Here is a 15,070-nt window from a genome sequence, read left to right as displayed (position 1 = left end):
GCCTCTCGGGAGGTGGAGCCTCAAGTTCCCAAGCAGCGTTTCCTGAACGTAGGAAAGAGGAAGTGGGTTGGAGCAGTTTGGGCCTGTTCGTGGCTTCTCGGTCTCGGCAACTTTAAGACGAGTGGAGCGCAACTCCCAGAATTTTCCTGCATCCTGACTGGGAAATCCTGGGAGTTGAAAGCGACTCGTTTTAAATTTGATAAGACTAAGAAACACTTCATTAACTTGTTCCTTTGGGTTTCATCCAGCCGTTGCGTAATGAAATGGCCCCAGTGCCTTCGCACAGCTTTTCCACGGCCCCTCAGGATCTTCCTGCACTTAACATCTCTTATTCCTACATTGCATTCTGAAGTCTGGAATGCAGTTTTCAGTGCCTAAGTCCACAGGCACTTTAAGAGGTGTGTGTCTTTATTGTAGCCCACATGTAGAAAGATCCTGGGCTCATAGTGGGCGGCACAAAGTCACTTTGGCATAGGCTAATTGAAACGTCAGGACGGGGTTGGGAAAATAAAATGGCCCTCACTGAGATGCCGTTGTACAAATCCGTGGTGTGGTTGTCTTTTGAAGACAGGGCATCCCTGGGTTCAATAGAAGAGATTCTCTGTGGCTCGATTGAATTTTGGAGTTGACTCTTCCTGAATTTGGTGGTTTGCTTGCAGATGGTTCATTACTGAACATTTTCAGTGATGGTGAATGTGGGGTTGCTCCCTACAAACTGCATTGACAGTTTTGAAAGTCCTTTGATTATAGTCGTTTTTGACTTGAACCACCAAAGAGGAAAATGTTGTGGGTTCCATCCCTGAGGGAGATACACCTGGTGGGACCCATAAGAAGGTCCTTCTCTGTGGTGGCTCCCTCTTTCTGGAACATCACACCCCCAGAGATTAGAATGGCCCCCTTTCTAATACTCTTCCGGGAGGCATTGAAGACCTGGTTCTGCCAGCGGGCCTGGGGAACCAGGATGGAGCCCATCAAATGATTTGTGTGATCTGCTGTCGGGGCGGAGGGGGGAATGAAAGTTGGGGGGTGATTTTTTTCCCCCAGATTTTGTTCTGTTGTACTTTATTAATTTATTTGATTCTTTTTGTTAGTGTTTATTGTTTTTGTTTTGTTTTAAATATGGTTTACATTCTGTAAACCGCCTCACCGATATGGAAGGGCCGGCTTCTCTATATAAACAGGCAGCAAATCCCACACTGCCTTCCCAAAAGATAATCCAGACAAGAAGCACACTCAGAAGCACTATCGATTTTATTCTACTTTATTACTGTGACAGAATGTCACAAGTCTGAAAATATAGCTCATCCACTCCTTGTCACCTCTCCAGTCCAAGAAACTAAGGATGGTGACTTCTGAGATGTTTGCCACATCCCCATTCTTTCTGCAGGCTCAGCTGCAGTTTACCTAATTATTGCCCTGGCTATGACCCTTCCCCCTATCTCCCAAGGTCATTCCCATTACTATTACTGGAGGGCTGGAGAAAGTGGAAAAGAAGGCAGCCCCTGTATTTGGGGGGGTTTAAATGTTGCCATGGGGAGAAAGGGCTTGGATGCCTGGCCTTACTTTGGATAAAAAGAGGGTTGAAAGGTGATATTATTGAGGTGCGAATGGTTATATGTGGTGTGGAGAAAGTGCACAGGAACTGTGCACTCGAGTTTTAGGAAGCAGATCAAAGAAAGCATTTATTTATATTTCTTTTACAATGTAGAATTTGTTATATATGAACAAAATAACCCTTGAGTAACAAGGATATGCACATAGAAACGTTTATGAGAGTAGTTATGAATAATTATTCAGCCACACACAGATACACTAAATTGAGTTAAAGTTTACTTTAAGAAATAGCACAGTCCAATAAACAGTCCAGGTCATATACGTTTTACAGTCCAAAGAATATCCAATTACAAAGACTTCTTACCGGTTGCCTTTGTCATTTACAGTAAACAAAAATATCGAAGTATAAGCACAGCAGAAATACAACAGAGAACCTTAGATAGCAACAGAATGTCGGAGAGACAGAATGTCAGAGAGAGCAAGCTATGATCTCTAGTTCCGTCTTATGGTAATTTGCAATATAATCAACCAATCGGAATATAGTATAAATCAAGACAGTGATTTTTGTCTTAAAGCTACAAACATACATTGTTGGTTTATATATTGCCAACCCAACTAATTGGTGGACAGATTCCTAACAGAATTAACTGGAGCAACCTCCCATAAATCTCCAGGAATGTACCCAGATCTCTTTTAAAGCCATTCATATTTATCAGTTCTGCTAACTCTCAATATTATATCCATTATAAGTATAAGGACTTGCCTCTCCTATCCCCTCAAGAAAGCAGAACTCTTGAAACAAGCTGCATTTCAAAAAGAACTTTTACTGGGAGATGATGGCAAGGAGAATAGGCAGGATCTGAAATTCCCACTCAAAACCATTAGGTTAAAAGTTGTAGAAACCTCTCCCCATTGTCCAGTCCAAAATGAACCAACCCATAGGTGGGAACTTTGAGCTGTGAAGGCGATAAGCTGTTCTCAGGCTTGCTCATTCCTCTGGAGCTGAGACAAAACAGATGAGCCCAGGTTCATCCCGCACTCCTCCCATTCCCAGGAAGATACATCAAAGTGAAGGAAAGGCCAGGGATTTGGAAAGCTCATAAAAAGTCTGTTTTTTCTGTTTATTTATTGATTAGCCCTCAGGCCATATCAAAGTGCAAAGTTCCAGAAACAAATTGTTACTAAAGTTTGATGAAAACAATTTAAAATGGAATTGGATAAAATACAATTTAAAATGAAATTGGAATAAAATATGATTTAAAATTAAATTGGAATAAAATACAGTCTAAAATGAAATTGGAAAATAATACAATAATTTAAGACATAGATAAAATATGATAAAATAATATTTTGGTGTCACCCCTGTAATCTACCCCATTCAGTCCCACATATGCAGATTTCAACTGACCCATTTTGCTTAAGTACTATGCTGTGTTAAACGTTATTTTCAGATTCTGGCTGCACATAAGGTAAGTTATTTTGATATGGGGATCCAGGGATGGGATTCTACCAGTTCAGAACGGTTCGAGTGTACCGGATGTTAAAGTTACAGCTGGTTCACCGAACCGGTATTTCAACCAACCGGCTGGCCCCTCCCTTCCCCTCCCTCCCCTCCCAGGAGTCTCCATGTGGCCCATTTTCGATGGAGTTAAGTGTGAAGGCTCTGGGAGGGGGAAATGGGCCTTCTGAAAGTCTGGAAATGGGCCTGTTTCTGGCTTCTGGGGGTCTCCAGAGCCCGGGGGAGGCCTCTGAACCAGTGGTGGGATTCAAAAAAATTTACTACTGTTTCTGTGGGCATGACTTGGTGGGCATAGCAGGGGAAGGATACTGCAAAATCTCTAGTCAGAGGTGGTATTTGCCGGTTCTTGGAACTACTCAAAAATTCCGCTACCAGTTCTCCAGAACTGGTCAGAACCTGTTGAATACCACCTCTGCTCTGGATCCTTGGGAGGGTGAAAAACGGCCTTCCAGGAAAAACTGGAAGTCATAAATCAGACCTACTTCCGGCTCCCAGTGGGCCTCCAGAGGCCAGGGGAGGTTGTTACCGCCCTCACAGAGGCCTGTGGGAGGTCTCTGGACCCTTGGGATGGTGAAAACAGCCTCCCACGGGCTCTGGAGGCCTGCCAGAAGCGGGAAACAGGAAGTTCCAGTAGGTCCCACCCACCATAGCCCCGCCCACCCAGCAACCGGACAGCAAACTGGGATTTTTGAATCCCACCCTGGGGGATCCCAATGGGTCACTCATTTGGTATATAGACCAAGTCTCTCACTCTCTTATACAGGCAACAATGTAATAGGATGTGAGCCAGGTCTTCTACCTCTACCGCTCCGCAAATGCAGAGACGTACATTGTGGGTATAGAATGGAATCTCCCATATCTGACCATTATATCAAGCTGTTTGAATCTCACTCACATAAGTATTTCCCTAAGATCTTTTGGCAGTTGTAATTTCAAATAACTGCCTATTTGAAAAGTATGTTTGTGTTTGCTCAGCCATTTTAAGTTACCCACCTTACTAAGGATAGCTATGTCATTTTGTGTTTCTATATCCTTAATTCTTTGGGCAGCTCTTTTTTAAAACTGTTCTCCTGTTACACAAGAGACAGAAAGGCCACAGCTTCTTACAAAATTTGTTAGTTTGGTGACCCAGGAGATTTTGATTGTAATTTTATTTGCTCTAGTAGACATAACTTGGGGAGTCTATCAATCTCCATTTCATTGTCTTTGTGCCAATAGTTATATGCTCTAATTTTGGATAGTGCATGAATTGTATGAATTCCCAATTCAGTTCTTTTTTTTTTTTAAACAAGTTTTATTAATTTTCAAAACACACAAGTCATCATTATCCATTACATATTTAAACCTTTTTCCATTATAAATTTAACAAGTCAGATGAACTATAATTCTGTTTTAGACCATTTCCATATAAACATACAAAAACCTCTTATCCATTTTCTCTTTATTTCTTTTTACTCTTATTCCATTTTATTATTATTATTTCATCTATTTCTTTCTGACTTAGTTACCATTATTCTCATTCTATATTTCTGCAAGGTTTCATTAATTCTCCCAAAAAAAAACCATATATACACAACACACAAAACATAAAAAAAATCTTTTTGGAAAGTAACTTGGACCCAGGTATCTCTTTCTTCATGGACTTCCACTGTATTCATGCTCATATTACATATCATTACTTATTTTATTTACCATTCTAAGTCTTCTATATTAACTTCTCCCCATATTTCACTCTTTTTAATTCTATCTTAATTAATCATCTTAATTTGAGTCATTATATTTGTATCTTTTGTCCATTCTTTATTGTACCTTTGTCTCATTCCTTATAAAAAAAAAAAAAAGAAATTTCTCCTGAAATCACTAATCAGAGTATGATGCCTTTCTATCTCCCCACTAAATTAATCAAGTTAATCTTTAAAATAACACCCAATACCCAATCCGATTTTGCTTGGTACATTCTAACTGAATAATACATCCAGAATAATTAAATACATAGTTAAACAATAAATCTAAATATTAAAAACAAATACTATAATAAAAATTTTATAATAACATCAATACCATAATCTTGTTAAACTCTTTAATTAAAGCTCAATATTCTAAATCTCCCCTCATATTATTAAATTTTAAAACCAATCATTATTAACATTTCAACATTTTAATCTCTTATGAACTCTTAAGCCATTTAAGTTTTCTATTTCTAATACAATACTACAATATCATCTTATGTACCTTGCAAAATCTCTTTGCAGAAATTATACTTATCCTTTATCCCTAAAAAAGATTCCTTTTTTCCCATTTAATTTCAAAACTTTGTAGCTTTTCTCCACCTTTTCCCTTTCTTTCTTCTCCCAACAAACCTTTCTACCCCCCCTTCTTCTAGCCTCTGCCTTACTGGCTTCCCTTCTCTGTCGTATTCCTCTTCCCTTTTGTTTACCATCATTATATTGATTTTGCACCTTATTTTTCCCTTTCTTAAATGTTTTTTAAAATCTTAAGTCCTTTATTTCTCTTCCTTTCCCTCTTCCTTCCCTCTTGGTCGAGTTCTGAGATTTATTAAAGATGGCTTCCTCTCCTTCTTCTTCTTCTGCTGTCTTCATCTGTTGCAATGTTTGTTGATAGTTAATGAGCGCCATTTCCAAAAAAAGGCAGGCTTCTTTCAAACCAGCTTTACCATTTTTTTTGCTTGCTCATAGTCCCTTCTCAGTTCCTCAATAGAAGGAGCCATTATAAATCTTTTCTTTTCTTTTCTCTTACAACAACCAAAATATTCCAAAGGAAAAATAAAACAATCCCAAAGTTATCAATCAGTCCAAACCAAGACAGAGTTCCCACTCTCTCCTCCTAGGGTAGTATCAATCAGAAAAAAAGAAAGTCCAAATCTATTTCTTAAAATCTTATTGCAATATATTTTAGTCTTTCAATCCTTAAGGCATCTCCTCCAACAAAGTCTTAGCATACAAATTTTTTTTTTTTTAGTCCTCTCTTTTCCCACTCATCGCTTAGAGCCAGTTTTCACCTAAAAAAAAAATAGGTTTCTTAATATTCACTTTTTATTCCGTAGAAAAAGAGGGTAAGCTATCCTTTCAGCACCATCAAACTGCCGCTTTTTTCCTCTTCTCGAAGGTATCATTCAGAAAGTCATACTTTTCAGGAATTTTGTTAAATATGTCTTAGAGTCCTAGGAACCAAGAAAAACTTTCTCCTTTCAAGCACTTTCTCCTCTTCCTCCTGCGCATTCTTACCCGGCTGCCAGCTTCTTTGTGGCGGCCATTGCGGACCGCCGCTGCACCGTCCTGGGAAAAGGGGGCTCTGCCGGCCGGGGAGGGGGTCTGCAACACCCCCAAACCCCTCTCCGGATCCCCCCTACCTTTAGCTGCCCCTGCAGGGCAGCCTAGCTCCGTATCCGTCCGGATCGGAGCCCCAAAAACGGCTAGCGCGGCAGGGATCGCGCAGCTTCGCAAATCCCTGCCGCTCGCGAAGCCGACAAACCGGAAGTCGCCTAATTCCCAATTAAGTTCTAACTGCGGCAGCAGATGTTCTTAGATCTACACCCAAAATTCATCTCAAGTGCTGGGACTCTGATCTAGGACTGTGTTTCCCTATGTTTCCGTTTTCACTTATTCCCTTTTGGGCTGCAGGGTACACCCACTGTCTTCATGCGGCTAATTAATGAGGTCCTGCACAGCATTTGTATAAATAGATCTTAGTCTACTTAGACAACATTTAAATCTACAACAAAACCATGGCAGAGCATGTGAAGCTAGTTAGGGCTGTGCTAAAGAAATATTAAGGCACTTGGTTTTATGCCAGTCTTTCCAAATGCAAATTTCACAAACAGAGAATAGACTACACAGACTATCGCATCTCCCATGAGGGGTGGAGATGGACCCCCCAAAAGTGAGGTCCATACTGAAATGGACACCCCCATGCACACGAAAGCAACTCCAAAGCTTTCTGGGGTTCACAAATTTCTACCGGCAATTCATCCTGTCATTCACTCAAATAGCGCTACCCAACCTGTTAAAAACAAAGGTGGAGGAAAACCCAAATCCAGTCAATCCATAAAGTGGCAATTCCAAGCAGCATTCAAAAGACTCAAACACTTATTCACAGCCGAGTCCATGCTAAAGCATCTGGCCCCAAATGCCCTATTTGTCATTCAGGCTGATGCCAATGACATGGTGGTTGGTGCTATACTACTCCAGAAAACCAATCAGGGCATTTTACAGCCGTGCCCTTACACCTCCAAAAAATTGTCTGACATGGAGCAGAGATAGGTGGTTTGGGAAAAAGAGGCACATGCAATGTGGTAGACACTGCTGACATGGAGACATTTTTTTAGAAGCGGTAAAACCCTTTTCGAGGTGTGTACTGACTACAAAAATCTTGAAGCCTTAAAACTCCTAGAAGACTACTTCCAAAACAGGTCTGTTGAGCCCAATACTTCTATTGCTTCAATTTCACACTATGATATTTACCAGCAGGAAAATACTTTTCAGCCAATTCCATTTTATGATTGTCCCAATAAAATAGCTGTGAAATTGAAGTTGTTAGTTTGGTCATTTTCTCCCAACAGCCTGCCATCACTAGAGCACAGGTGAAAGCTAACCCATGTGCTGGATGAGTTAATGACAGTGCTAAAAGGGGCATTAGAGAAAGACAAATAGTTTAAAGCCCACAAGACTGGATGTGTTATATGAGATGGGTGCCAAATTTTATATCCCAGAGAACCAGTGCATCACAATTCATGCTCCAGTCAGTTAGAATTGGATAAGCAGCTAGAGCGTACTATCATATGAACAGGAGGTATTTTTGCTTGATGATCAGGTACCAATGTAATTGTTACCGTCGACTCCAGAAGAATTTCAGTACAGAAGCTAATCCAATACACGTTTTTTGTAAACTATAAGGCCGCTGCTTTTAAATGTCAGATCAGCCTGCAATAAGGCTAACCGATTTGATCCTCAAAGAGAAGGCTGATCTGGCTTGTATAACCGAGTCCGGCTGGGCCTAGAGGGAGATGTTCTCCTTGTAGAAATGTGCCCAGTGGGTTATCGAGCATGGCACCAGTCTAGACCTCAGAACCAGGGAGGGTGTGTGGCTGTTGTTATCAGATAATCTCTAGTAGCCTCCAGAGGCACTGCTCCACAAGTGCGACCCTTTTTCTTAAGTTGGGCTCAAGGGATAGGTGGTATTGCTGCTGCTGTACCAGCCTCCCTGCTATGTGGCAGCTTTCCTACCTGGGCTCCTGGACCTCACCGTGGGGCTGGCGGTGGAATTCCCCAGGCTTATAGTTCTGGGGAATTTCAACCGGTCTTCCCTGGGGGTAGGGTCAGAGGTAGCTCGAGATTTCATGGAAACTATGACTTCCATGGGCCTGTCCCAGGTCATTCAGGGCCCAACTGGTAATAGTGATCATATGACCAATTTGATGCTCTTGTCAGAGCAGTGCCTATGTGACCTGGAATTGGTGGGCCTGTCCTTGGTCCCCCTGTCATGATCGGATCACAATCTGGTGGCAATGAGTTTCTCAAAAGCTGTACCCCCTGCAGGGAAGCAGGCCTATTAGATTGATCCGCCCCCATCGGCTGATGGACCTGGATGAGTTCCAGAAGAGCTGGGGTTTATAACTGCAGATCTACTGTGCAGTCCAGCTGAGCTCTTAGTCACTGTTTGGAATAGGAAGGTGACTGAGGCCCTGTTAGGTGGAACGGGGGGGGGGGGGGGGGGGGGGGGGGGGGGGGGGGGGGGGGGGGGGGGGGGGGGGGGGGGGGGGGGTGGGTGGGTGTTGTGTTTTGTGGGGGGGTTTTTTTTTGTTTTTTTTTTTTTTTTTTTTTTTTTTTTTTGTTTGGGGGTTTTTTTTGGGGGGGGGGGGGGGGGGGGGGGTGGGGGGGGGGGGTGGGGGGGTTTTTTTTTTTTTGGTTTTTTTTTTTTTTTTTTTTTTTGGTGGGGTGGGGTTGGTGGTTCCTGGGACCCCTGGGGGGTTTTTTTTTTTTTTTGGAGTTTGACCCTGTTGCTCCCAAGGAAGTGGACAGAATCCTAGGGAGTATGCATGCAAGCACCTGTGTTTTAGACCCATGTCCCTCCTGACTTGTGAAAGCTTTCCAGGAGGTGACAGGCAGACGGACCCTGGCGATGATTAATGCTTCCCTACAGGAGGGGGGGTGCCCCAGCACTTTAAGGAGGCTGTGGTCCACCCTCTTTTTAAGAAGCCATCGCTGGATTCCACCCAGTTGGATAATTTCCAACCTTTTTGGGGAAGGTTGTTGAGAAGGTGGTCACGCAGGAGCTCCAGAGGTTTCTAGATGAAACGGATTATTTTGACCCCTACCAGTCAGGATTCAGACCTGGATTTGGGACAGAAATGGCATTGGTCGCACTTTTGGATAATCTCTGGCGGGAGCGGGATGGGGGTAGTACATCCATCCTTGCTCTACTTGACCTCTCGGCAACTTTTGATACCATCAGCCATGAGATTCTGCTGGGACGGCTTCAGGGAATGTGAGTGGGAGGTCTCGTGTTGTTCTGGTTCACTTTTTTCCTCTTTGGCCACTCTCAATCAGTGATGACAGGAGGGGAAAGATCCAACCCTCGCCCACTGCTTTACGGGGTTCTGCAGGGTTCGGTACTCTCTCTGCTCCTGTTCAACATTTATATGAAGCCGCTGGGTGAGAGCATCCGTCACCATGGACTGAGGTATCACCAATATGCAGATGATACTCAGCTGTATGTCTTGGCCTGTGGTGAGTTAGTGTTGCTGTGTCCTCTGTCTTGCAGTGCCTGGAGGCTGTTAGGGGCTGGATGGGGAGCAATGGGTTGAAACTAAACCCTTGCAAGACCAAGTGGCTCTGGGTTTGGGGTTCATTGGTCAGGGAAAATTGCCACCTTTGGTCTTGGATGGGGTGGCACTAACCCAAACAGACCCTGTGCATAATCTAAGGGTTTTCCTGAACTCGCGACTCCTGCTTGAAGAACAGATGGTGGTTGTGGCCAGGAGGGCCTGCAGGTTGTGTACCAGTTACACCCTTTCCTGGACCAATGGTCCCTACTCACAGTCACTCATGCCCTAGTCACTTCCCATCTTGACTATTGCAACATGCTCTACATGGGGCTGCCCTTGAAGAGCATCTAGAAGCTCCAATTGATGCTCCATCCAGTTGGCCTGCATGGTTTTGTGCAGACCCCGGTGTACATATGTATCACCTCTCCTGCGGGAGCTGCATTGGTTGCTGATTTGCTTCGAGGTGCAATTCAAGGTGCTGGTTGTCACCTTTAAAGCTGTTCTGACCCAAGCCTTGTTCAAAATAAACAAACACAAACTGTGTATAAAAGCAAACCTTTTTTTAATGCGGCACTGGGAATTCAGTTCATTCCCAGCCAAGAGATATTTAAACCTAATTGTCCCTTATCAACAGCAAGCCCTTTCAAGGTTGCAAAAGGCTGCCAAGAACAGAAGAGTAATTACTGATTAAATATCCACCGACAGAAGTTTCAAAAACAAACCGGAGTAAGCAGAGCTTCAACGAGGACTATGAGTCTAAAGAACTTTTTTGCTTCCTGCAAAGAACATATCCCCGAGGGCTTTTTTATCCCTTATGGGAGGGGCCATCATCTTCCAGCCTTACTCCCAAGTCGCCCTTGCTGCTTCAGCTGCTCTTTCCTTCAAGCAGCCCTGTGTGCATGCGCACTGGGCCCAGGCTCCCCGAGGTCCTCTGCATCACTGCTGCCAGACTCCACAAGCTCCGAAGGCAGCACCCCACTCTCCGATAGTCCTGGGCCCCATCCCTGCATTACACGCAGGCCTCTCATCCGAGTCCTTGCTATCAGAGACCTCTGCTGTGCACACTGGCTGCCGGCAAACCACAACAAAAGCCCTTCATGGCTTGGGACCATGTTATCTTGTCAGTCACATCTACCCAACCCATCAATGTTGCAGGTCCCATCCCCAAGGGAGATACACCTGAGATTAGAATGGCCCTCACTCAAATACTCTTCTGGAAGGCGCTGAAGTCCTGGTTCTGCCAGAGGGCCTGGGGAACCCAGCGTGGGATGGAGCCCATTAAATGGCTCGTGTGATCTGCTGTTGTCGGAGTGGAGGGGGGAGATTTTGTTATGTTGTATTTTATTAATTTATTTGATTCTTTTTGGTAGCGTTTATTGTTTTAAATGTAGTTTTATATTCCGTAAGCAGCCTTGGGCAAATAGGCAGCAATATAAATTAAATAAATAAACATTTTCCTGATGAAATTTCTGTCTTCTTTTGTGCAGTAGTCTGGTACAACTAAATAATTTTAGAGTGGCAGGGATCAATTTTCCTACTATTACCTCCCAAGTTTTATATGTTTCTGCATTCCTGAGACCAAGAGAAAACCAACAATTAATTACTTGCCAGTCTCATTTGACAAACAAAATGTCAAGCATGTTCTATTTTACACTGAATCAGAAATAAAGCTGAACTTGCTTCTGTGATGCTGATAAGATACACATTTGTATTTTGCTACAGAGAATATCACACTTACCACTTTTATTGACAATAATACTGGAGGTATCATTGACAACTTTCATTCCAAATGTCTGTTTGGTTCTCCTGCATGTCGATGGTCACCTTATGTTTTCATGTAAGTTCATAAAACTCTTTTGAAAGAATCATTTTATTGAAAAAATGTTTGCTCAAATACTCCGCACTAGTAAACTCTCTTTATATGTGCCAATATTTTTAGCTGTATATTCTGTTAGAAAGGAAATGTAAACAACATATTTGTTAACATGGTTTATTGGCACACATATTGGCAAAGCATACATAAAATATAGCTGTATCATAACACATCAACTCACTGTATTTTAATGTGATGAATTAAAAATATTATGTAAATGAAAAAAATTAGTTTATTTTATAAAGTTTCACATAAATATATTACAATCAAAAATTATTAATTTGAAGGGCTTTACAAAAATATTATTGTACAAGAAATAAAGCATGAAGAGAATCAAATAAAGAATATGCAATAAAACCCAAACTGGTTTTTGTTCAGATTGTTCACAAAATTGATGGATTACATGGCTTTCAAAATTCAGATCAACAGGAATTTTACAAAGTTTAAACTTTCATAGGTTACAGCTACCCTCCTTCCACAAACAAATGTTTGTTATGTGTTTGATGAAACAAAATGGCATTTATAATTGTTTCAGTGCTTTTCACAAGGGGATGAACACTTTGATTTAGAATCTGTTACATTGTTTGCTTGAAAGCAATGAAGAATAGAAAAGGGAGAGGAAAAAAGAAGGCAAAAGGTCAACTTATGCCAGGGAAGAAAAAAAATATGGAGATGTTGAGAAAGAGAAGGCTTTTGACAAATCCCAACTTCAGGAGAATGAAACATGTGTAACTTTGATCTCACAATTATTCTCAGCCAGTCACATAGCTAGATATGCATGCTCACACCCTTTTCAAGAAACCTGACAGAGCCACACAAAAAAATATTGGGGTATTGTTATGATCTTACTGCAACAGCTTAAAGACTTATCATTTTAAACATCAAGGCTGTATTTTGTAATCAGCAACATTAGAATGATTGGATCTTTAATAAAGCCCACATTATCATGGCTGAATCATTGCTGTCCCAGAAAGCTTCGTTTACTTCTTTGAGAAAATATTTTAACTTCAAATGTTACAGTCGCATTCTCCACCACGTGGCCTCAGATCTTCTGGTCCTCAGTTGCTGACCCAGATGGGGGAAAGTTTCAGTCCAGAATAGGTAGACTAACTATTAAACCTTTGCTACTCTTTTCAAAATAATAACAATAAGCTGTTTTTGGAGCCTGAATAAAAAACAATTATCTCTGCCTCTCGCCTTCTCAAACGGATAGCCAGAAAAATCAATGGCACAAACAGAAAATAAGGGCTGTTTCCAAATTGTCTGATCTTTCTATTTATATTGCAGAACGAGAAAAGCCAGGATGTCTTTTATCATGGTAAAAAGAAAGTAATTCGATCCTGAGCACTCACGGAAGATATGGCCTTTATAGAAGAAAAGGGGATTATCCTGAGGAAAAATCCTCCATCGAAATGTAAAAATCATCATGAGGTGCTACTTACATATTTAGTTTCACTGAGGTTTAGTGCCAATATCATCATGAGTACAAGAGTTTCCGAGATCATCATCATTATTATTTTTCTAATTTCAAAAAAGATAGCTGTACATCTAGAAATAGCTTCTATCTCTGTGGAAAACCTAGACGTTTTTGTTCTGGTTACCTATGGAATGCTGTGAGATGGGGATTAGTTGTTATTACTGGCCGAGCAGGGGGTGGGTATGGAGCTCTACTGGGAAGCCTGGGGTGTGGGGTTCTCAGACTTGGTCTCCTGGTTGGTCGAAGTTTTACTATTCCAAGGACTGTTATTTCCTAGGGCCGGGGAATTGTTGAAGTCTTCATCATCATCCAGGCCATTGGCTGCATCATATTGTGTGTTCTCCAGTCTAGTGATCAACCGCTCATCTTCATCACCAAATTCTCCACCCATCAGAGTGGGTTCCCCAACGACCATCACATCCTGGAAAGGAATCTACGATTTGTTAGCTGTTATAAACTGGAGCAAGCTAAATAAAGTATCTCAATTCCTATGAGAGGATTACCCAGAGCCCTTCCACACATTCCCCCAAATTATCACTGCCAGGCCTCAAAAGGGTATGTTCAAACTTGTTGGCATTCTGTTTGTATATGGTAACTTGAAAATCCAATTTTCAAGAATTCCAAACTGTTGACTGAAAGGATTGAAACAGTTGTGTAAAAAGGTAACACGATACTGTATAGAATCAACACATTATTAACAATTCACATTCAGATTATTGGGGTTTTCAGGTAGCAAAAGCAAGGAGTATCACCTCAGAAATAGTTTTATTAGTCTCAAAGACAGAATTTAGGGAAATCTGTTCTAACAAGATGCTTGGAAGCTGTCTCGGTTGCCTCTACCTCAAAAGCAGAAGTGGGATAAACCAAAACTCCTGATCAAATCAGGGGTGGTCAAAAAAAGTCAAAGTGCTAGAAGTGACTGCATGACTGAAGACTTGTTCATAGGCTCACGATCACCATTCTTGACTTTTCTGACCATCCTCCCCATATAACCCTGCCTGGCTTCTTTACATCCTAACATATTTCTCCCTTCTTGGTACAACCCTTTTAAAAACTGCCTTTAATGCACAGCCATGGGGAAAAAGAATAAACTCATGTCAGGGTAATGATGATTTAATAGCTGACCAGCTGCTGTAAGGTTGTAATGCTGTAATACTGTAATGTTGTAATGATGATACAATGGTAGCAATGGTAGCAATGAGACAGCAGGGTTATTTGACTGCTACCACTTTTAAGAGGCTGTAATATGAGAGAGACCCTGTGAGGGCATATTTCTCTCTCCATGTGTGCTTCCATGGTGTAGCTCAGGGGTCTTCAAACTTGACAGCTTGAAGACTTGTGGACTTCAACTCCCAGAATTTCTCCTCCAGTCATGTTAGCTCAGGAATTCTGGGAGTTGGAAGTCCACAAGTCTCAAACTTGCCAAGTTTGAAGACCCTTGGTATAGCTGATTACTAATTGCTGTTTGTTCAAGGCCTGTATCAAATACTTGTATGTATATATGCTTTTGTAGGGATAAAACCACTATATGTAAATACAAACCTGTGTGCTGTATTTGCTCCTGGGTTGTCTCATCTAGTCACACTGTGCACACTCTGACAGGTTATGGGCCCAGACCAGAGAGAAGGCCAGAGTGACTAGAGAAACCAGAGAAAAGAGAAACCCAGTGAGAGCTTGCACCAGAGCCAGAGGGGCTGTGCATCGTGGTTTGTTAGTGGTTAGTGTTTGTAATGGAAACAAGCAACATGGCTTCCGTCAGCATAATGGGACGTTTCATGGCTGAATGAAACAAACTACTTCTCCTGGAATGTAAAGATGGAGATGCACCTGAGAAGGGAGGAGTGGTGGATGATAGTTACTAAT

General features: G+C 41.9%; 1 protein-coding gene and 1 long non-coding RNA gene across 3 annotated transcripts in view; one reads left to right on the top strand and one right to left on the bottom strand.

Annotated features, from left to right (window-relative positions):
- Positions 1-2: 2 nt before the first annotated feature.
- LOC148130733 (uncharacterized) lies at positions 3-14,739 on the top strand. Its single transcript, XR_015749262.1, has 3 exons — positions 3-62; positions 11,580-11,694; positions 13,018-14,739. It is a non-coding gene; the product is annotated as an uncharacterized LOC148130733 (long non-coding RNA).
- Positions 13,398-15,070, bottom strand: part of LDB2 (LIM domain binding 2) — a 121,383-nt gene continuing 119,710 nt past the window's right edge. For both annotated transcript variants that reach the window (XM_026678831.2, XM_026678832.2), the window contains exon 8: positions 13,398-13,628. In XM_026678831.2, coding sequence (XP_026534616.1) covers positions 13,398-13,628 — 231 coding nt within the window. The remainder of the gene's footprint in view (positions 13,629-15,070) is intronic.

This window comes from Notechis scutatus, chromosome 4, assembly GCF_049901735.1.
Source record: "Notechis scutatus isolate UNSWTSFEM ecotype Mainland chromosome 4, rNotScu1.2, whole genome shotgun sequence".
In the NCBI taxonomy this organism is placed as follows: Eukaryota; Metazoa; Chordata; class Lepidosauria; order Squamata; family Elapidae; genus Notechis; species Notechis scutatus.
Note: the sequence above shows the minus strand (reverse complement) of the source record. Positions and strands in the feature narration are given on the sequence as shown.